The sequence below is a fragment of the Melospiza georgiana genome, chromosome 1 (genome assembly GCF_028018845.1).
Source record: "Melospiza georgiana isolate bMelGeo1 chromosome 1, bMelGeo1.pri, whole genome shotgun sequence".
NCBI classification, from domain to species: Eukaryota; Metazoa; Chordata; class Aves; order Passeriformes; family Passerellidae; genus Melospiza; species Melospiza georgiana.
In genome coordinates this window covers 52,405,029-52,429,263 of record NC_080430.1, presented here as the reverse complement: position 1 = coordinate 52,429,263, position 24,235 = coordinate 52,405,029, and the positions used below count along the sequence as shown (strand labels likewise).

Genomic DNA, 24,235 nt, shown 5'->3' with positions numbered 1-24,235 from the left:
CAGGGCTGTAACTCGCTGGAGAAAGCAGACTCTGAGGTTAAGACACACACATTAAATAACATTCCTTCTGCTCTCTTTAGAAAGAAAACTGGTTTTCAAGTGAAAGGATTGCTGCAACAAGAGCTCTGGTGTTGAACTTCACACAGATGGTGCTTATTAGAGAGACTTCTATTCTCAACAAACAATTGAAAGCATCACCTGATCTGCAATTCCAGCTCCTCTCTCAAATAAACAGCAATAATTCACAGTGTGGGCCTAGGGCCTTACTTCATTTCTATTTACAGATGGGCTCCAAGGAGACCATGTGGGGAACAAGATCAGCCACCCCACTGAGCACTATGAGCAGGACAGGTCCCTTTGTGCCTGCCATGCCAGTGACACCCCTCCTGGGTGATGCTGACAAAAGAACTGAGCCCATCTCGGACAGCAAACATACTGCCACTTTAAGGAAGCTGAGCCACCTTTGTCACAGACATATTTTATGAAAAATCCTTTCATTAGGATCTTTCTCCTGAGAGGCCGAGAGGCCTCAGGAACAAATTGTAAACAATGGTTATCTGCTGCTGTGCAATGCAACAGGTGGATCTGTGATTGGTCCACGTTGCTTGGTTTTATTTAATGGCCAATCACAGCCCAGCTGCCTCGGACTCTCTGGTCAGTCACAAGATTTTATTATCATTCCTTTCTTTTCTATTCCTTGCTACCCTTCTGATGAAATCCTTTCTTCTGTTCTTTTAGGATAGTTTTAGTTATATATATATATAGTTTTAATTATATATATATATATAAAATAAAAAATAAATCAGCCTTCTGAAACATGGAGTCAAGATTCTTGTCTCTTCCCTCATCCTGGGACCCCTGCAAACACCACCACACACCTTCACTGCTGTTCCCACCCCCCACCTTTGGCAATTGCAAGGCCCCTCTTTCTTGCCAGACCAATGCCTGGTACAAACATCCCTTACCAAATGCTGCTGCAGAAGCCTTGCCCCAGTCAGCAGCCTCAGGACAAGAAGCTGTGAACAAGGCCATTTGTGACAAGTTGCTGCTGCAATGTGACTGTCTCAGTGATGGTGGAGCCCTTCCATGTTCAGTTCTGTAGGAGCTGTGTGGGTTTGTCCCAGGTGCCATGGTAGGTGGTCCAGCTGTGGCTGTGAGCCTCCTCAGGGCACATTGTCTTTTACTGGCTCCCTTGTAATGTACTGCTCCATTTCTGATGTGTTTTGATGTAATGATTGGGCATCCATTCCCCAAAGGCTGGCTTTGTTGTTTTCCTGGGTCGAGGTCAGGAGTGCCAGAGGGTGAGGCTTGCTTAGGGCTGCTGTTAATAATGATGGAGCCTATGGAACAGACTTGTTTTCCTCTCCTATCCTTTACTAGCAATTTTCTATATCTTATCTTAATCTGCCATATCCTGTGCAGGCAGATAGGGAGGTTAAACTGCAGCTGTGTTTCTTTGGCTGTCTTCTATTCTTGCACCCTCTGTCACTTCTCTATTTATTTGAAGTTGACTGCACTGAACTCAGTGGAATTTCTGAATGCTCATCCTTCCCAAACACCCACACTTTTCTATACTTATATCATTCTTCATTTTAAGTTCCTCTCTTTTGGTGCTTTGAAAGTGGGATTTAGCAAGTCAGGGTCCTAATCCCTCTGGGGTAAACGCAGAGGCATTGCTCTGCCTCTGTCAGATACAGACAACAGCAGTTTCCTGTCTGATAAGGACTTTTAAATCTACAAGTTGCTTTCTGATCTTCAGAGGAGGTGCATAGATGTACAATGTATATTTCAATTTCCTTCTTGATACTAATTATTCTTCTTCAGAGCAATACTAACTTCACTAGAATCTTATCAAGCCTGCTGATTTCAAAGCAGGGGGGAAGGAAATAGTATGCAGAGAGAGCAAATATTTATTTAATTACTTTTATTAAAATAAAAATATCATGCATTAATACGCATTAGACATTTTTGAGAACCAGTAATATGAAGATTAAGACTACATAATTTCTGCATAAAATAGGTTGAGCTGGTAAAACATGCAGCCTATGTACTGGAAGGGTCTGGATGGAAAGATGAAAATGAGAAAGGTGCTATTGTGGCTTTTTCTTTTTTTTTTCTGTGTACAAAATTAATCTATAAAGACAAAAATTATTTCATTTACAAATTGTGATACCAGGGACCTATCCAGGCTGAGTGCATACTCACAGTTCCAGCTCCTCTCTTCTTTAAGGTCTGGCAATGTATTTTGCTCTGTTATGTTGAAGACCCTGCAATTGCTTTAATCTTTGTCAGCCACATGTTCCACCAGTTGGATATTACACACCATACTCAGGGTACACTGGGGCTTCATTTGGCTCAGCCTTTGCTAAGAGAATTTCTCTTCCTGCCTTGTATAGTACAACAATTCAAGTCATCAGTGTGACTCTGGTTGAGACTTTATTTTGCCTTGGCTATGCACTTTGGAAATGGCCAACACTATGGCTTCATATGCCACATGGATCAGCCTTTGAGAGGTTGCTTTCACTCTGCTTCTGCTCTTGTCATGGAAGTGAAGTGGGAACCTGACACATAAAAGAGCAGCTTTTTTTAGGCCCTGATAAGCAGCACCTGGGCTTTCATATTGCACTTCCACTGGTCACAAGGGCTGCCTGTATTATTGCTCATATTATGAAACTTCAGCACTGTGCATGCAGAGAGCCAAAGAGTCTTGAAGAGAGGAAAGAGTGCTGTAAATAGCTTCACTAAGCTCTGGATAAATCCCCAAGGTGACAAATTTTACCAGAAAAAAAAATTTAAGTCCATCAATAAAGAACCCTTACTGTGAGTTCTCCTCTGGCTACAAGCTACAAGCTAGCCACTGCTTTTTGTTCCCCCCAAATACAACAGTATATTACAATAAAAGTCCTCCAAAAATTAAAAACAATTAAAATGAATAATATACACCTCATTTTTTCATCGCTCATATACAAACAATCTTTGATCAACAGTATAAACCATTAAACCATATAAAAGTCAAGAGTTTCTTATTTTACAAATAGTGCTTTCATAGTTGAGTAACTTTACAATGTTCTGAGGGTACCATCTGTATCTGTGGATATATTGCTTGATAGTTTATTAAAACCAAGTCATCATACCTTATATTCGGTTGATTGCATCAGTACAAAGCAGCCTAAAATGGGCAGTGGATCCATAGGATCTCTGATTATTGTGAGGGATTTTCAAAAATCACTCAACATTAGCCTTGTTTTATACTCTCAGTGTAATCAATTTCAACATCCCATTAATTTCAAGGAGAATACTATTAGGAATGTAGGATTAAAAAGGGAATGTAGGTATGTGAGCCAAGCCTTCTACCATTGTAGACAACTACTTTGATTATTCCCTTTAATAAAACATGAAGATAACATTGATGGTGGTTGCAAATGCACGCTCTTCAGCTAGCTTATGGGAGGTAAGAAGAGTCTGGATAAATTCCAGCCTGACTGGAAATGATGTACTGTGTTGGCTGTGTAGGAACAACACCTTCTACCAGTACAGTTGTTAGAGGCATTTTTGATTTCTGGTTTTCACCTTATTAATCAGAAAAATCCATTACTTCAAAGTGAGAGATAGAGACCATAGGACCTGTGCTGCCCCATCTGCACCACGTTAGAAGATGACAGCAAAGTTGATGAAGCACCAGTCCCAAATCTTGGCTGAAGGTGTTCAGCATTCTGACTGCTGACTTCATCAGTGCAACAAGTGCTGTGTCTTTTGCCAGGTAGGTCTTCAGTTGCCAATATTTTCCCTTGGGAAACCCAGTTTTGGAGGCTTTTGAGGGCTTAGCTTGACCACTAACTGTGGGACAGCCAACTAGGGCTGCACTTTTCTCTCCCTACATAAAAAGAAGGGCTTGCACCAACCCAAAATTCTCAGTCCACACGGCCATGGTGATAGAGGTGGTGATCTGCCTACAAGAGACATCAGACATAGGCAGGAGACATGGCAGAAAGCAAAGCATATCATGGAAGCTCTGTGATTTCAACTCCCCTGCATAATTGAAGTAATACATAACCAAAAGTGTTACTGTTTTAAAGTCTCACTGCCTGCCTACACACTTCCTCACACAAAGAAGTTATTTTATCATGCCTCATCTTCACATCACCGTATTTTTTTCCTGATACTGAGCCAAAATATCATTTATTTGCTTCTTTTTTCTTGGTCTCTGTTTAGATATTGCATTAAGTGCAATACAGAGTAGAGGTTGTAGGTTTGGCCCTGAAGTGATACATGGTCCTGATATTCAGTTTGGTTTTCTATGGACAGGCCTCACCCTCCTGCCAAGCTCTCTTTGCTCAGTGGAGGTCTGACCCTGCCCCAATGAAGAGTGCAGCTCTGTAGCTCTTCTCTATAAAAAGAGGCTGTGGAAGTGGTGATCAATACCTTATTCCTTTAAAGCAAGAAAACAAGACATTACATCTTTGGTCCTAATTCAGCCCATTTGATAAGCTACTTGAAGGTGTCAAGTTTTTCTTTTGTATAAACTTTTTTTTTCTTTTTTTTTTTTTTATTATTTAAAAAGGCTTCTTGAAAGTTGTATGTCAGAACAAAGAGGGGACACTTATAAGAAGAGAGCTAGAAAATGGGGTCCCAATATAAAAATTTGAATCAGTGGTGATAAAACATTACAAAGCAGTCTTGCTAAGTGTTATACACAGAGTCTGACATTTCATGAGTATATGGTTTCCACCAAGAAGGAGGACAAAGGTACATTTTCATACTTTGTCCTGATTCAAGTGTTTTCTCATAGAGAAACTTTGTGGGAAACAATGGCTGCTTATTTTACAGGCAGTGGTCATACTAACAGAAAATGTGGAACCCTGAATGTGAAAAATGAGCGCTTGTCTGGAAATGCAAAGTTTCTTCTTGACACACTGGAGCACACGCAGACAGACCAATAATACCCCAGGCACCTTGAGATGAGATTTCTTCTATCTGTTTGGGGTCCTGTGATATTGTTGTAATCCTAACTACGTCCCCCAGGGAAGAGAAGAGATACCCCCCATAGTAAAAATGCCATGTACATTGGTTTTGGCACAAGCAATCTCTGCAGCCCCCTTCACATCACGCTGGGTTCAGGGACAGCAGCACCTGTACCTGCAGAACAGCCAGTGGGCTCAGTGATGGCCCTGTGCAAACTCAGCAGCTCTCTCAGGTATGGACTGCTCAGCTGCAGCCCTTCCCTGGCATTACTCTCCCTATACAAGTCCCTTCCTTTCAAACAGACCACAGGACCTCATTTCCTAATGCTAGGGCAGGCTTCAAGTCCTGGTGAGGTTGGTGTGATGGGGCATCACCCTGAGGCATTCCAGAAATCACCATCTTCCAACTGCTCTCTCTAAAAAAGCTTACTTCAGTGTTGACTGTCAGCTGGGAACAGTAGCAAGCCCCTGGCCTCTGGATGAATTTACTTGACAAAATCTATTGCAACATGAAGAAAATTTCCCAGATCAATTCCCTTTGCAGCAGAAGAAAACCACCCAAGGCCCACAATGAAATCAAGTGTGCTGACACTGCACACAGTCACTGGAAAACATCAAAGTAAGATGAAGACTCTTAACTTACATTTTCATACACTTAGAAGTTATTAAAAGTCCTAAATTATTATTGCAAAAGGAGTTCTGTAATAACTACAGCTTTATGAGAGATGCTAAGGAATAATTTGTGAGTGTTTTATTTGGTCTTCCATGAGAAATGCAGTAAAAAGGGAAATTTTATCTTTCTCTAGTGGTAAGACTGTCAGCTTTCGGAAGAGGCTTTGGTATGCTACATTTCCCTATTTATCTGTGTCTTTAAAATCAGCCTTTTCTACCCACACCTCCAGCTGACCTTTCAAGTTATTTCTGGATGTTGATTTATGCTGCTTAACCATGGTCTCCTGTATGAGCACACACAACCTGCTGGGGTCTCCTTGCTGTTTGATGTTCAGTGAGCTGCAATGGGTAAACCAGGGCATTTCTGCTGCTTATTTGTGTTTTGTTGTTGGTTTTTTTTTTCCCTAATCCTGGTGGAAATGATTTGTTATATTGCTATTATCTGTTACCTGTGAGCATCAGCCTGCACAGCACCTGTGCTTCCAGCCACAGCCATCGCTGCACAGTCCCATCTGCTCCCAGTGCCACTGTATCTGCCCCTGCAGGCACTACCTAGTTTTTATGTTTTGCTGGCTTTTGAATCATTACTGAGCTGCCAGCTTACAAATCATGGCTTACAAAATGCCATTTACCAGAAATACCTCACAACAGAGTTGATCCCGCCAGTCTGGAATCTATATTTGTATCAAGAGTTTGTGGTCCTACATCCTCTTTCCTACTTTTTTCATCAAAAACATCAAAGAGAGATTCTTTCAAACTTAGATTGCTTAATTTTTAGATGAATCTCCTTGTTTCTAGCAATGAGCTGCTACTGAATTCCTCCTGAATTATTTTAAAAGGGTAGGCATTAATCTCTATTCACGCTACATAATGCTGGTGATACATAATGCTATTTCTCAGTGGTTTTCTTGTTTTAGCTAACAGATTAAACAGATTAAAATCAGTAAATTCCTTTGTGCAGTAGTGTTTGAAAGATTCTATGGGAGAATATGCACTATGTGATTTTCTAGTGTTCTGCTTGGAGACATAACATCTTCAGCGAATTGAAAAATTATCTGTGAATTCTGTTAAGAACTTTTTTTAGTCTTATGTACATTTCTGCCAGGGCAGTGGGTGGGGAAAAGCATCACTGCCTGTGTGCACATGTTACACACTTGTGAGAGCAGCACAACAAATCTGCTCCCAGGAATGCAAGGAGAAATCTGCTGCTAATTGGACGTGGGAACTGAATTTTTGTTACTGTTTTAAATAAAAGCCACTGATAATCCAAGTCAAACATTGCATCTTCCACACTGCTGTGTCTGGGACTTGGTCATGGTGAGACACATCTACCAAATGGAACAATCTCTGGATTCTGACCCAACCTGCCACTTCACCCTATACTGTAGTGGGACCCATGAGCTGTACACATACAAATGCTAATGCATGTCACTTAAAAAAGGGCTCATTTCACATGACTGAAGGTCTCCTTTCCTCTGTAATTCTGTAAAAACAGTGCTCTAAGCATTTGCTGCTTGATCCTGGACTTCAGATGGAATACCTAAACTGAAACACATTATGATGTATTCTAAACACAGCAGCAGCATAAATATGGGTATTTCTTGCTACTTAATATAGGCTACAGATCCTCTCCAAGTCAGCTGCTTATGCTACCCTCAAGCAAGTTGCCAACATTCAACTAGTTAAGAGCCTTTGTCCCCAAATGAGAATTTACTTTCAGATCTAGTGATTTGATTAAAATAGCACTGCCAAGCTGCTGGTGGGATGCATCTAAAGGACTGACTAAATTCACACTTTAGGCACTTTATTCCTCCTACATTCATAAGAAATGTTAGTGATGGAATGATTTTATGGGTCACTGGAAAGAGTAGCTGCTTTTGCTGCTGTGACTGATTTATACTGTCAAGCCAAGATCTTAGCCTTGTCTTGCCTGCCTGTACCACACTAATAACCAGAAGATGTTGCTGCATATTTCAGAGAAGAAGTAGGTAACCCTGTGCTTCAGAAGAGGGAGATAATATTTTCCATCACTCTAGATTATTCTTTCTTTCCTTAATTCATTCTCACTGTTCCTCCTGCATTGACAGAATAGTAACTCCAAAGGGACATTTAACCAGCCCCAGCCTACTACCAACAATTGGTAGTATTTTGCCTTGAAGTGAGTGAAATGTACTACTTAGATAGTACCCCTTTTCTTTGCCAAATGTATAAGGGAAAATTATTTCTGCTTTGAGTCCCTTTAAAATGGGAAATAAAGCTGCTTGGCCAGAACTACCTGCATTTCTTGCCTTAGTCAAGTTTAATTTAGTATAGTTCTTCCAGTCTATCTCGTGAGTGCTCCAATTTGCCACTATTTGCATTTCCTTGACATTTAATTGAAGTCTGTTAAACATTATCTGACACTTCATTTTTCAGTTACAGCAACATCTTTAACAGTTTTGTGGAAGAAGAAAGGCATTTTGACAACTTGACAGCTGCATAAGGGATCAGAACAAAAAAAAGTCTTGGGTTTGACCATCAGAAAACAGACTAGTGAGCACTTTATAATCATGTATAGGTGACTTGGAGGCGTGTTCCTCTTGTCAGTTTGTGGCAGTAGTGGTCAGCAGGTGATGCATTGTGCCATTTTGCTCCTTGTGCTAGTTTTCCCCAGACCAATCCACTCCATACTGCCCTGGGCACAATCACCCATACGTCCCTCAGATGCACTTCTCACCTTTGGGCCAAAAGGCAGTATATGGAGCCAACTTGTAAAAATCTGGTGGTTTGGAATAACAGTTTCAGTTCCAGGAGATTTGGAACATAATTCTTTTCCCTGCTGGTGATCTGAGCAACACTTAGCAGACGAGCAGTACAAGCATCTGATCTTGTAAAAGATCCAAAACTTCTGTTAGAAACATTTATAAAAATACAGAATGTAGAAAGGAGTTTGACTGTACAATGTGTACAGTTCTCGAGTTCATCCCAGAGTGGCTTTTTACCATGCTACCATTTGAAAATGAAAGGAATGCATCCATATTTCTTCAGTCCAGGAAGATCCTGCTCCATCCCAACATGCATCTGAACACAGGCTATGGGCCTCGGTTATTACATGGAAATGGGCAAGGAAAGACCCAAACTACCATCAGACAGGCTTTGCAGTTTCCAAGCCCCAAGATGAAAAGCAGAGGTGCTTTTTGATGCATTGTGGTTGCCATTTGCTCTGAGCCAGAGTCCACTCTTGCAGCAGTCAACAGTTCACTTATCCAGCTTGCCTTGCTGCAAGAAGAAATTCTCTATGGTCATGCTGAGGCTTCAATGTATTCACTTTTTGGTGCTGCTACCCTCAAGTACTCTGGGTTTTCTGCTGCAGGAACTTTCAAGAGACCATTAGATTTGGTTTCCTTCGGTAAGAAGTCCTGCTGGTAGTCAGGATTGTCCAGGTTTATTTGGTGGTTGCCTGCCTGGATCCAGTAGGGAGAGCTCTCAAAGACTGTCTTGGTCAGGGGAGACTGGTTGGTGTTGAGATACTCAGGGTTGTCCACAGCTGTGCTGTGTGAATTCTGGTAGCTGGAGTCTGTGGGGACCTTTGAGTTTGCTGTGAGAGAGAAGTTGTTGTAGATTGGATTCTGGACTGCTGAGGCAGATGCTTTCTTGGGCACCAATTGGTTTACATACTCTAGAATAAAAAGAAAATTAAAATGAGAAGGAATGAAAAGGAAGATATAAAATTAATGCAGACATTTGTGTCACTTGACATTTAGTTTCAACCCAGCTGCCACTTGGTCTTTGCACATGGCACATCTCTGAATTTCCCAGAGTGGAAAAGAGCCAAAGGCAGGGACTGCCACTCTGGGGCACCAAACATGCTGCCCTGAGGTTCACCTTCAAAAGTTTTGTTTGCCAACCAGCAGAAAGATGGCTTGGACCATGAGACAGTGAGATAGCTACTGCTGATTTTAGTGGTGCGTGGGTGGCTGTGTCCCAGATAGTGTTCTGAAATGGCAGTTTAGGAGGTTAGCTGCCAGAAGCTGTTTCCCTGGAAAAAATGTTTAGAGATGAGGAAAAATGCCTAGAAAATACAGGACTGGCAGTAACAGTGACTCCACGTTTCACGTCAGTGCTGTTCCTCACAGGGCTTTTCACCCTTTTTAGCTATGGCATATTCTTGGTTGGGATTTTTTAAGGACACAAAGCATCATCACTGCATTATCCAGCCCCATCTCCCTCAGTGCTCATTGGCTCTCTCTCTGGCCGCCTACACTGTAAGTCCACGTGAAACCATGAACTGCCTTCTGTGGATTAAGTTCTGAAAGCAATGAAACAGCCTTAAAGCACTTTATATTGGTGAAATGGCAAAAAAAAAAAAATGAAACCAAAATTTTTAGAGGCTATTTTCTCAAGTAGAAAGCTTTAAACATATAACCACACATGCAAACTCCCTGCCTAGATGGCACCCATGGCTAACATAAGGAATCTGGCTCATGAGGGAACTGAAATGAGAAATGGTTAGAAGCAGACAGATAAAGGCTAGGAAAATGGTATGTGAACACTTTTCAACTCCCATTTACTGAGTCAAAAAGATAGAAAGCATTTAAAGTGCTTCATTTCTACAGAAAAGGAAGGAAAATGATTATATTTGCAAGCGAAGGGCTTGTGAATGAGTGGCCATGGGATAGAAAAACAGGAAAAGTACTCACCTGGGGCTGGTAGGAAGCTGTCATCTAAGCTGTCCTCCAAGAAAGCTCCTGTTGGGTCTGAGCTATACCTCTGGACAAAGCTGTCTTCCCGCACAGGGTGCCCCTGCTAGGATGAAAGTAGAGAAAAACAATATTAAAGGGACTGATTTGTAGAAGCTGATCCACATAGGAGGATTTACTCCATTATTAAAGGTCATTCCACTTACCCCATTCCTGTCAATGCAGGTTGTAGCAGAGTTGTTGCTGGTAGCACTCTTAAAAGACAGAGAAAGAAAATACAGACATTATGAGAAGCAGTTCACTCATAAAATGTCATGTCATGTTTCCAAAGTGGAAAATTTTCATACCAATGAACTCAAGAGAGGAGTGCGAGACGTTGAAGGGCTGTTGAAAAAGCCCTGGTGTGGCACGAGGTACTCATCTGCATCCACTATGTCCTCCATGTCCTCCTCCTCCATCAGGGTGCGATAGAACTTGGAGTCCGTAGGGCTGGGCAGGTGCATCCTATCATCTCCCTGTTGAAAAATTCAGCATGAGATGAGACTTGCAGGCTCCTTTCAAGCCCTCATTCTCCCCTTCTCTCTGCGACAAAGTAATTTAACAAGGGGCACAAGATGCAAAATCTTGATTCATTGATTCATAGGATATTCTGAGTTGGAAGGGACCCACAGGGCAAGTCCAATGTTTAAGTAAATAGCCCATTCAGCGATCTGTGCATTTAACCAAATTTACCTAGAGTTTAGGGGAACCTAGACCTGCAATCTCAGTCTATGTGCTGTAAGATAACTGCATTTTGAAGAGGATCAAACTCTGTTCTCCTCTCATGGACTGTTTCTGATCCTAGACTGAGACCAGTACTAAGAAAATAGTGACCAGTTTGGACATTTTGTTTGTGGCTCTAGCTGAATGAGTTAAAATCTGGAAAGCAACAATAAATCTGACCTTCAGTTATCCATATCATATGTCCTCATGTGCATTACTACTCATGTGTACTACTTTGGGCCTCAAATGAAATGCCCATCAGAGGTCTTCCCACCAGTGTGGTTAGTACCTGTATAACAAGATAGCGTGGAGGGTCACGGGCCATTTTTGAGAATTCAGCTATCAGCTCACGGAACTTGGGACGGCTGTCTGCATCGATCATCCAGCCTGCAGGAAAAGCAATGCACAAACAAAATTATCTGGGTGATCAAACACAGAGTTTCAAATAAAATATAACAGCAAAAAAGCAGTGCCATGTGTGGAACAAAGAAAGGAGCTACCCCTAAGGGACACCATAAAAAGTTAATTCATCAGCCACAGGTGTGAATTTCAACATTTAAAATGCAGATCTTGGCAGTTTTGGGAAGACAGAAATAAAACACCACATTGGAAAAACTTCAGGCTGAGTCTATATCCACGTGGGCAGGTGGGTCCCACCTGAGGGATAATCCCAATCAGATTGCTTTGAAAAAAGCTCTTGAAGGAGAGGAATCAAACTAACACTGGTGGGTGCCTGCAGAGGCACCAGGATTTGGCCATCTGACAGTCACTGGATTGCTTCATGAAGTCCTGGGAAGCTTTTAGCAGAAGCCTCCCTCTGTACCAGATGTCTTCTAAAATACAAAACATCCTCACTGGAGACATATTGAAAGATTACTGCAACTAAGCTGTATTTAATTAGTAAACTGACTTCAACAAAAGTAAGTCCTTACAGCTTAGTTTGGATCAATGCTAGAAGAGATTTCAAATACAGATACTGGAGGTTTTACATGTGATATTAGTTAGGAAACCCACATTTTCTCTAATCAACTAACAGATGAGCTGATCTGAGACTCTTGTGTTTAAAATTAAAAATAATAAAGGTCAAGATTAGTATGTCTAGAGGAACTCAGAAGAAACAGCCTATCTATATTAATGGGAAAATGAAGTGGTGATATGCGTTCTGAAATCTGCATTAGACAAAGATCTATGATAGACAAAATCTCATTATTTCCAGTGACTTTTTACCGTGCTAGAAATATCATTCCCCACTAATTCAAAAAGACATGCTTCTTGCTATTAGACAAAACTGAGTGTTTGGGAGTTCGCTGTTCTTGCAGGAGTAGAATCTACTGTTTCTGACTTTCTCTCTAAGTTGCCTATATTTAAATGCCGGTTTTTAAATTTAAAAATTAGTAATAATTTTGCAATTACTTTGAACATTTCAGTTTATACTTTCTGATTATAAAAGAGGTGACAGGGAATCCTGAATTCCTTTAGATAAAATGGCACAGCTTCAATTGGGTCTGCACTGTAGCCTGCAAACATGAGGTGACCAGAGCAGCAAAATATGTGCAACTGAGTCCTGTGCTAGGAGGAAGGCTCAGCCCCCAGATCCTCACACTCTTGCATTTAAATTCAGTGTAATGGCATGGAAAGGATGGGAACACTCCATTGGCTGTGTTTTACAAGCCACAAGTACCAGATTAGGTGCCTGGCAAAATGCACCTTTCTACCTCTGGACTGACCCTAAGGAAAGATAGGGGCTGAGGTGTCAGTAGGGGTCAGACTCTCTGAGGAAGAGTTTCTAGGACATTGCTTTGGGGTCTGGGCACCTCCCAGGCTAGGTGCACACTTCTGGATGCAGTTCCTGTTGCCCTGCTGAGCACAGACTCAGGCTCACCCAGTGTGATGCTTGTCCCACCACAGCAATATGTGTGTGCTCTAGGATTCCCCAAAAGTGCTGCACTATGGAGTGTTCTTGGCAGCCTGGCTCCTGTTTCAGGAACAGGTACATGTTGCTCCACTGAGAAGGTCTTAAATGCCACCTAGTGGGCTGCTTATCACATCTTCACAGCAGTGAGCAGGGATGTGGCAGTCATAGTCTAGAGATGTGCAGGAAGCCAGGTTGTAATCTGACATTTAGTATGATGTAGATGGAAAGGGGGTTTGAGGTTCAGAAGCCCTTTGACATGTCCTAAAGCAGCCCAAAACTGCTTCAGAAACTCTGTGCTCTTGAGCTACTATACTGCAACAGCTGCATGCCAAAAAGAGACCAGCCAAAAATGAGGAAGAAGTTTGAAAAGGAAGGCTGAATCCTCATGTGTATCTAACATTATGATTGTGCCTGCAACTCCAGACAGTCCTTTAGTAATAATCCACCTGTGTGCTTGCAGTGGGAAGCACATTAATGATCCAAGGGGGAGACTGGAGGAGAAGGCAGTGCTGATTTTATTTCCTAGGCATACAAAACCAGAGTATCAGGCAAAACGGTTGGTGTTATGCTCATTTTTAGTCCCTAACCATATAGGTTTAAAATAATTGACAATATCAGTCAGTGGTGTGAATGGTGAAAAAAACCTTAGTTGGTTGAATGAGTGAGAGTGATTCATGAAGCCACATCCCATGCTCCTAGGTAAAGCTCAGGGTGTGGGACATTCTGGTGTCACCACTCTTCATACAACCCTGTTTCTGCATGAACCCTGCCATTACCAGGAGCACAGTATAAAATGCAACTGAGTTACTTATTCAGCTCAGCTTGTGAGCAGCCACAAGCCCAGGTGTGAACTCACATTTGACCATGATCATGTACACGTCGATGGTGCAGATGGGCGGCTGCGGCAAACGCTCGCCCTTCTCCAGCACGGAGGAGATCTCACTGGCAGGGATCCCTTCATATGGCTTGGAGCCAAATGTCATCAGCTCCCAAACTGTCACACCTGCAGGGTGGGAAGAGAAGATCATGAAAGAAACAGTCAGGAGCCGGACTGCTCGGCATAGGTGTGGAGAAGTAGCAAGCAGAGAGGGATCCCTGGGAAGCACTGTTTTGCCAGAACTCCAACCTGAGAAACCATTTTCTGCCATGATTTTATAAAGAGATTATATATAACACTTTGAAATAATCCTGCTTCTATTTAAGGTTTTGCTTTTTTCCTTTTTTTTTTCTTAATCTCAGCTAATATATCAGTGTTGAACATTCTACAGGCTTCCTGGCCCCACAGAAAGGAAATGCAGGTTACTGTCTCCCAACTCCAACACAGCAAGTGGTTTTAAAAATGGAAATTCTCTTTTTGTTTGAAAACAATCTCTCTGGAGACGAGCAAAAGCAGTTTTTGAAAGACGTGTAAACCATCTGCCTGAGCATCATTTGCTGACATACCATGGACTCTTGTGATGTAGCTGTTGTGATTGTCCAGTAGCTTAGGATACAAAACAAGATTTTGGATACCAAGATACATAAATGGATTAAGAAGACCAGAGGCTGTACTGTTTCAAAAAGGACATAGGATCTGACCATCTGCATTAAATATTTTCCAGGAATATAAGAGCCCATGGGGGGAAATTTTGCAATAGGTTGCTTTGAAAAGTTTCCTTTCTGTTCCTTTCTTTCAAGCTGGCTTTATGAACTATACCAAATACAAAATAAATTCTCTAAGGAGGTTATCACACTGCTTCCCTTTTAGCATTGTCCTCTCATTACCAGGACAGCATGAGCATTTTTGGCCTCAGCAGAGTTACACTGATTGACACCAACTGATAGTGTGGCCAGTGATTTTAAATCCTCCTTGTTATCCATCTCTATTGCCAGCTCAATTATATTTCCTGTGAAGCTGCTGAAGAAAAACTCTAACAGAACTTCAGCAAATAGACCAGAGTCTCCTACCTGTGGCCCTTTTCAGGGGAGGGCTGATTACCCAAAGCATATTCTGTGAAACATCTTACACCTCACTCACATGCAGTTTCATGGGGATTTTACTTTGTTGAATAGGTGATTTGGGCACTGTGTTTATATATTTGATCTCTTGTTCTTCTCACAATGCAAAGTAAAAAGGCCAGTATTGAGTCACCAGCAAATAATAAAATTTTCCAATCCATCTGCAATAATTGTAACTGCTTTTAAACTCACCATAACTCCAAACATCACTTTGATGAGTGTAAATCCGGTGTAAAATTGACTCCAATGCCATCCATTTAATAGGAACCTAGGAAAATTCACAAAGAATCCTTAAGAGGCTGACCCAAAATTTATCAGGGATATTTACCACCAGGTGGTGTGTAAATCAATAGCTTGGTTGCAGAAGGAAAAAAAAATGAAAACAGCCAAGAGAACTATCTGAATGGTAGAACAGGCAACTTTTGAGTTCCCCTTTATTATTTTCATATGTTGTAAAGAATCTGGAAACGTGGAATACTAGGTGTATCAGAAATATCTCTTACTGAACAGTTTTACAGTATTTTTAACAGTCAAATAACTACTTTTTAGCCTTCTATCAGAAAAGGACACAAATGCAGTCTTAGGCTACATGACTGATCTACACTCATATGGTTTCAATTTATGGCCTCTGCAATATTTGCAAGCAGCTTCTCTTTAATTTCTCAGCAGGACACGTTCTCTCCATCAGCACGCAGTACAACACAAAAGTGTGTTGAACCAAGTCTGACGGGTCTTTCTTCTGCAATAAATATACAACATTCCCTTTCTCTTCATAAACTGCACAGTCTTATGGGTGTTGGCTACACTGATGAATTTTCCCAGACATTCTGGGTGGGAATTTCAAAAGCATTTGCTGCTCTGCTACCTCTGCTCCCACTGCAGTCCCACTGGCCTGATGCTGCTTTGGCTGATTTCAGAGGACTTCCACAGGCTTCAAAGGCAGCACGCTGGGATGGCAGCTGAGAGCTTTGAAAAACACACTCTCTTTTTCCTCCCCTCTTTGTTTGAGGCTTGTGTGCAAGCACAAACACCAGCAAATGAGCAGTAGTTCATTGTGCAGCATGCTTTACCTTGCCTCCCTCAGCATGATATTCCTTCTCATCTGCACCGAGCAGCTTTGCCAGCCCGAAGTCCGTGATTTTCACGTGCTGAGGGGTCTTGACAAGGACGTTCCTGGCAGCAAGGTCACGGTGCACCAGGCGCCGTTCCTCCAGGTAGTTCATTCCCTGCAATGTAACACACTGCTGGTCAGCTCTCACTGGTACACTCAAGTCACCAAACCTCAGCTGCTCTGTGGGAACCAGAGACACCACCATAAACACCTGCTGAGTTATCCCAGCCGCACTCTCCATTTAGGTGATGTTTATTGCAGGGTGAGGATGAGGGTTACTATTGTAACATTATTGACTGTTACTATTACCCCGCAGGAACCTTCTTGTGGGTCCAGGCACTGATGGAGTGATGAAGGAAAAAGACGCAGTAGTGGGTAGAGTAGTTAGTAGCAGGGCATCTGGTTCCTTTGGGACTTAGTTCAAGAAATACAAAATCAGGATGGAACTTACAAATAAAGAGACAAAGTCTTCTTTCAGCTGCACTTGTGCAAACCCAATGAGTTCAGTAGAGCACAATACAGAGTAACTATCCCCTGCCATTAGGCACACACACAAACCCTACAGAAGGTATTTAGACAATTATTCAATGTTGCTCATACTGGGTTTTATTACAGGCAGCATACTCTGCCTTTTTCCTGCTAACAATGAGGCAGTCCACTGCAAAGGTAAAAATGGGGGGAAAACAACAAAAAAAAATTTGTTCTAGGTCTGAACTCAGAGCTGCATCCATTTTCCAGTTCTCTTTGAAAAAGGCAAGTTCTTCCCGTTTCACTGCCTCCCATGATTAGGCTGGATTTGCCATAGCATACGTGCTTTTTTGGTACAACTGCCTCTCAAGGAAGAACATAACTAATTGTGCTGGTTTGACTTCTAAAGCATAAATTTAACAGCTGTGTTTCTGACCACAGAGGTTACTCCCCTTTCCCTCAACATCAGTCTCTTGGTATATGAAATCAAGAAGTTCATGATTTCCAAGTTTCCTACAATATCCACTATAAATCCCAGTCCATGCATTTCTGCTGGTGGTAGCTTGTGCACTTGTATTTTTATGAAGAGAATTGATAAAAAAAATACTTTTAACCTACAGAGTTAGCACCAAAATTATTGTGTTGATGTGATGGAAAAGGACTGGAGGGAATAATTGCCTTCCATCCTCCACCCGCTTCCTAAGCCCACTTCTAAGCTGGACCACCATCGAATCCTCCTTCCAAGTCCCTCAGCAGAACTTCACCCATGCACTGCTAATGTTGCCAAAACAAACCACCCAAACAAACTGGCACAGAGCCACCACGAGCGTGCACTGAATCACACAAATAGACCTTTAGCAAGCAGAGCTCTCGGAACAAAAACTTCTGAGCTGCTAACAAAAACCAGACTACCTTAAAAAAAATAATAATTGCATAATCTAGCCCCAGTAGGACAAAAAATGCACTGCTAAAATTGACTTGCTGCAGAGGCTAATAAGACTCAGAGCTGTTGAAAGGCAGAATATCAGTGTCACACTAAGCTGTTTAGGGTGCTGATCACTGAATACTCATGCACGTGCATAACCATACACCAAAAATGTTGAACTGCCAGCTTAGAAAGTTCAGCCGATCTTTAATTGTGTGCAGGCCTGGACTTTAATCCATTTTTCATCACTAAGCATGAGACCCTTGTGTTCAAAGAGTTCCTTCACACTGTTTCTGCACATGGAGTATTTATGCTATCATAACATCTTGCCTGGAAGAGAGAACTCCATACCTCAGGAAAAGATAATGTTTGTAAAAGATGCAAAGCAAACTTATTTCAAAGCTGTGAAAACAGTAACGAAAATAGGCTTCCCAGGGAACTTGTCTCCTGCTGTTTAGTTACCAGACATGTATTTGTTTCAATTCTTTTTTCCACTCAGAAGTAAAAAAATTTTAAAGTGTCAGAGAATGTTCAAAAATCTGACAAAACTTTATCAGAGTAGTAATACCAGACACATTGGTGGGAAAAAGCTGTACATAAGATTTATGAGTGCTTTGAGAAGAACTTCAGTGGAGTAGCACAAAGGAGTTATGTTGAAGGTCAGGCATTACTGGAGAGGGTAGAAGTTGCTGTGGGCAAATGTTGAACCGCCATGAAAAAATCAAATGGAAGCAAACAATTGTGAATGGGAACCTCTCGGGCAAGCAATGCCCCAAAGACCCATCTGGGGATTCATTTTGCCACCTTAAAAATTAACAAGGAGAAGAAGGAGGAGGAAGGAAATTTAGCCTCCAGTTCACCCTCCAAAGAGACTGGAACCAGGACAGAGCAGTAATTGATATTAGACAAGAAAGCAAAAGAGTCACAAAAAGTCACAAAAAAAAGCAGCTCACATCCCAGGTGGACACATAAATTAGATTTCACTTGTTGTGGAGCAAAATGTAAAAAAGGTGCACTGAGATGAAAAGTGCTCTATAGACATTTGATGGATACATTTCTGAGGTCCTCAGCATGCTTCCTGAAAGCAAACCACGGCTGGGCGAGCCTGGCATGTACACAAGGTCTCAAGGGACAAATAAGTTTTTAAGTGTGTGGTTTTCCTGCAGACCAGCATTCCTGAAATAAATAGCATTAAAGCAACCATGCTGTGTGGACACTGCCATCTCATATGATGAATCTCCAACAAATTGCAGCTAGTTTTTTGCTGATTTTGCATTGTTTTTCTATATTTGCAAATAGCTAACCACCATCCAAACACAGCATATTGGTCTAGAGGCTGTATTGCGGTTCCTCTGCTGCTCTTTGGCAAACAGTACCAGGTGTGATAATAAGACTTTTATGGCCAGTGCAGTTAGATTACAGACCCCAGCTCAGCATTTATGAGTTACAGAATAGCTCTGGGGTGCCTGAATGCCTTTTGGGGAAAGCCAGCCTGAGCAAGGATGGAGCTGGTATTCAGTAGTCAGCAGTTTTGATCCCTGGCCTAAGAGATTTCAGCATGAAAATCTTCAAGGCACACAAGAAGATGTATTCAACATCACTGTCCTGTGACCTAGCCCAAAGAAATCCACTGATGGAAGCAGCATTTTGCTATGGAAATTGACAAATTCTTCTATTGCCTTCCCTGCTGCCTGTGCTGCATCACATTTGCATTGCATTATGCTTTCAATACCAGGTTGGACATAAATGTCTAGGTGATAATTTTAAGCTGTTTAGAAGCATTTTGAAGAATAGTCAATGTTTGCTCATCAGCATGAAAAAAGTAAATTGTTCGAGAAAAAGTAACTGCTTACTGCCATGTTTAAGATACCTATGATCCAGGTGGCGAAACAGAAAGAGACAGGTAATTTGCAGAGACAGGTAATTACATGCTGTCAGACCTCTGAGTTTAGCTCATCTGGAGCTGTGCTTACCTTTGCAATCTGCACACACCAGTTGAGGAGGTACTGAGAGCCGATGTTGTCCTTGTGCTCCCGGATGTAATCCAGGAGGCAGCCGTAGGGCATCAGCTGGGTGATGAGCTGAACGGTTGAAGTGAGGCAGATTCCCAGCAAGCGACACACATGAGGATTGTCAACACTAGCCATCACATAAGCTTCCTGAGAAGAAAGGCAAAAGAAGAACTGTGGAACACTCTCCTTGGCATGACATGAATATTTGGAGGCAGTTTAAAATAAGTTGGTCATCCAAGAAGTTGCTAAAATACTATATGCAAACTCTGTGTCTCGTATCACATGCAAAATACACATATTTCCCATTCTGCAGACTGACTATTTTCCATTCAGTGGAATGTCCAGATTTTGAACACCAAATCATCACTGAGATGCTACAGAAGAACCAGTCTCTCACTACTGTACACCAAGCAAACATTGGACATAAAATCCTGGGAGATTAAAACTTACAGACCAAGGAGGAATTAACAAATTGAACACCAACTGGAAGCTGAGGGGATTTCATAATTTTGAGCACCTAATTGAAAGGGCAATACAATTTAAGAGCATTGCTTTTTTCTCCACAGACCTTTTAATGAAACTGATTGGAAATCAGTATTTTTGAGAATTCTGCTCCCCTGTCAAGGTTGGTACTAACCCAGAAAGTCAAAGTTGTCATCTAGAAAACGACTGACCGTCTCATTCTTTAAGAGACCATGTTCTTCTTGACCATGTTGTTCTTCATTCCATATCAAACCAAATAGATTAATAATCACTTCACTGCTTTAGAAGCTTGAATGCTTTTCTTTAAGTAACAATGATGAAAATACTGCCATCAATTGGAAAAGCTGGTTTAGAGTCATATAGCAATGTAAATTATACTAGAAAGGTACTTGGAATGTGGGAGCCCAAGCATTACAGACCCTTTGGTCAATTGGAATTTTGGGGTTTAGTTTCATACATATGTGAAAAACTCTTTTTTCAATTATGGGTACACCTTGTGTAGCTTTAGGTACCTGTCTACAGCGCCCAATATACCTCCTCTTCTTTTGTTCTTCCATGGGAAGGGAAAGATCCCTTCAAGGGCGGGTTCAAATACATTATTTAATATAGCCATGGAGTAAAAATTCCTGATCTCATGGTTTTTGTATGCAAAAACTACTTATAGATTGATTTTTAAGATCTGTATTTATACTCAAATCCACTCTAGAGTGCCAACTCCAAGAATGGATTCCAGGGGAAAAAACATAGAGCTGCAGTTGTTTGGTTTCCTTAACTAAATTTGTGTCTGATTTACAGTATGTCACTTTTAGATATTTTAAAAGTTATTTGATTGAAAACCAAGACAAGGGGAAATGAATGGGAATTTTTCCATTCAGTGAGCAGGTCAGCATCTTGATTCAGCATCTGGAGTAACACCTACTAATCACCCCTTGGCATTTCAGGTTAGCAGTCTCCCAAAGCCTAAAATCATAGTGAAGACATGAATAGTGCAAGGGAAAGAGAAAATCTGCTCTTTCTAAGAGCTTAAGAAAATAAATACCAAAGCACTTTACTCATCATCTAGCAAGTTCCATAGATGTCACATAGCTCCATAGCTGGTGAGAACTATTATTAAACAAAGTTATTAAGGCAATGACGTTCAAGAAATAAGCAACCCCAATTCTTAAGCAATACTTTCTGGCCTCTGGGTCGTTGCTTAATGGGCCAGCCTAAGCAAAACATGATGTAATACAGCCTCTTTTGAGGTACTAGTTCTGCATTTGGTATCCCTGTTTTGGAGCCCTCAGAATGAAAATGGCCTCCAGGCAGACAGGTTAAATAGGATCTCCACCAGATTTAGTAAGAGCTCGTAACCTGCTTCATGATGTGGGCATATCATTGACCAACAGCCCTCTGCCATGGATAGCACTGATTGTGTGGGCTAGCTCAAGGAAAGATAAAGCAGGAACATGATCTGCTATTCAGTTTGTATATATTTGTGGCATCATTTTTTAGAGATTCTTCCGAATTTGTTATCCAATTCTCAGATATAAGCAGAGACCAAAACAACTTTATTTCCCTATGCTTCCAAACTGAGCCATTGCAATGATGAAGGATGCCTTGCTTCCTGCTGGGATTCAGATCCATATTGTATTCATTTTGGCAGGTCAGGGCGGGTAGAAGACTGCCGAGCAGGAGCTGTTCTCACTGCCCATCTGCTGCACAGCCCCCGCGGGGCTGACCCGGGGGCTGAGCACCGGGACGGGGTGGGCGTTTGGGCCACAGCCTTCGGAGAGCATCCAAGTGCTGATTGCCTCTTGCATTTGGTACTGCAGAGCAAAACAGGCCACTGCCTCCTCCTTGCAGAAAGCAGAACAGAGCTATTGTGTGGCTGTGGGTCCCTCTAAGTAGCCCAAGACATTAAAGTGGGTCTTTGTTTCAACTGTTTATCTTGGAAATCTCTTCGGGTGCGCTCTGACCTGCTCCAAGTATGCTTGGTATTTAACAACAACCTTCTCAATTAACCCTAATAAAGTCAGCCAGAGCTTGCCTGGATTGTAAGAACTAAAGCTGCTGTGCTTGTTCTATACCTAGTGTGATTCTGTAAGACAAATCATCTTTAATTAGACATTATTATCTTTGAGGTTCCAGTGACCTTGGAAAATTGGTTGTGTAGCAAAAATCTGTATTGAGAAGTGCTTTTGGAGTCATCCCTCTGGCTTTTTTCACTAGTTCTGTATTTTTTTCAAAAACTTAATTCTGAAATACAGAGTTTCACTGACTAAATTATCTAAAAATTAATAGGATTGGAAAAGGAAGAGCTTTTTGATAAACATCCTGATTCAAAGGAAAAGAAAATGTGGGGATTTGCTACAGAAATTTCTTTTAGAAGAGAATGCACTTTGATACCACTCAAGAGCACACAGTCCCTGCATCTACTGCCCTGTCCAGTGATCTTGATCTGCTGAAGGAAGGATGAAGTACTGTAGGCTTGTTGACTAACCCTTTCTCCAGGATACGTGCCTTCGGGAATTTAATGAAGTTAAGTCCAAAGCATCCTTTGTGAACACTGTGCTATGCTCCTCATCACTGTGAAGAGCAAGTGGTGGGCCAGAGCTCTGGGCAGGCAGCTGAGCAGCATCTCTACCAGCTCCCCAATGCAGGGAATGTCAGTGAAGGGAGGGAGGGGCAGGAATGAGGGCCACATAGGTAGGACTTGGGGAAGGGCTGAGACTTGTCTGGAGTCTAACTAAACTAAAACCAAAATGGATATTGCTTCCTGTATGGATTTGGAGATGGACCACCAGTTCTTCTGCACTGCTGCAATATGCCTATCAAATCATATGGTGCATAACACACAATCTGATGAAGCAGAGTAATGTATTGGAATAACACTGTTTATTCAGGGTGACTTGAAAAATCCAGGGAGCTTTATTATTGTCAGTAGCACGAATGGTGGTTTGTTCACAGACATTTATCCTGAGACTTCTCACTACAAGGATGGGCTTTTTGTTAAGATCTTTACCAGCCTCAGCCATCTGAGATGAACCTTCCTACCTGAGGTGTCATTTGCTGACCAAAGCTGGATTGAAAAAAAAAAAAACCAGCCTTCTACATTCAGTCCCTACCAAAACAAAAAAAGTCCACAATTTTCCCCATGGCTGAAGGACTTGTGTGCTTGATTAACAGCACCATCAATTCCAGACAAACAGGTCCATTTGGGACATACCAGGGACAGGACAGAAACAGACAGACAAATTCTTCTTGTTGCTTAAGACTGAACCACAGCGTGTGAAATCTGAAGTTACACACTGAACTTCTGAGTGCTCCTCTCCTCACTCAGCAGTCTCCTTGTACACAAATTTATATATCCTGGGTTCTGCATGTTCCATGGCTTTGGTTCTAGTTTAGATTTTCATAAACTCCAGGTTCAAGAAACTTTGTATTTAGGACTCTGGCTCACTCATTGTAAACTCAAACATTTATGAACTCCTAAATCAGTGTCCCACAGCATTTTCTCCTGTTTTCTGAATCTATGAGCTCTATCCAAACAATAAAATAAAAATTCTAAGCTTCTGTCAGAAGGTGAGATAATTTCTTGCATTCTATGGCAGAGAAATCAGACAGCTGGCATTTTAAAATTTTATTTTGGATTTATAGTTAAATTTAATTCTATTTAATCAAGCAACCAGTTTATGACAACCTGCAGGATTCATAAATCACTAGGTCTGTTGTTATTTGGCTTAGTTGTACCACCATAATGACAATGAAGGCTACAGCTTAAGGTCTGAAATATCAAAATAAAAAAAAAGAGAAGTAGTTGTAAATGTATGGTCCCGACTACTCCGTAGGTGCTACCCCACAAGTATAAAATCTGTATTAGGATTGGGTTCATGAGAGACACAAAAGCACTTCACAGACTGGGCGGCAAAGTGCAGAACTTCTAGAGGGACAATTGAGTTTGGGATGCAAAATATTTCTTCCCACACAAATTCCTGAAACCCCTCTAGTTGTTAGAGAAGAAAATCCACAGACCACTGGCAACTTGAGAAAACAAACATGAAAACTCACATCAAGTATTTCCTTGTTGGCTTTTGGTGATGTAGCCTCTCTCAACTCTTTAATGGCAACAGGAATTTTAACCTTCTCTCCTTCTGGGATCCAAAGTCCCTACCAAAAAGAAATACAGAGGGTTATTCAGTCTCATACCTAACAGGTTAATTCTCACAGTTACATATATATTTTACATCTCCTGAGTAGACTTAAATAT

General features: G+C 41.5%; 1 protein-coding gene across 1 annotated transcript in view; it reads right to left on the bottom strand.

Moving 5' to 3' along the window:
- Window positions 1–1,909: 1,909 nt before the first annotated feature.
- EGFR (epidermal growth factor receptor) overlaps window positions 1,910–24,235 on the bottom strand; it is a 157,260-nt gene continuing 134,934 nt past the window's right edge. Inside the window, exons 19-28 of the mRNA XM_058019334.1 lie at window positions 24,037–24,135; window positions 19,465–19,650; window positions 16,058–16,213; window positions 15,180–15,255; window positions 13,846–13,992; window positions 11,364–11,461; window positions 10,660–10,827; window positions 10,519–10,566; window positions 10,313–10,418; window positions 1,910–9,291 (exon numbers count right to left, since the gene is read on the bottom strand). Coding sequence (XP_057875317.1) covers window positions 8,915–9,291; window positions 10,313–10,418; window positions 10,519–10,566; window positions 10,660–10,827; window positions 11,364–11,461; window positions 13,846–13,992; window positions 15,180–15,255; window positions 16,058–16,213; window positions 19,465–19,650; window positions 24,037–24,135 — 1,461 coding nt within the window. The 3' untranslated portion in view covers window positions 1,910–8,914. The remainder of the gene's footprint in view (window positions 9,292–10,312; window positions 10,419–10,518; window positions 10,567–10,659; window positions 10,828–11,363; window positions 11,462–13,845; window positions 13,993–15,179; window positions 15,256–16,057; window positions 16,214–19,464; window positions 19,651–24,036; window positions 24,136–24,235) is intronic.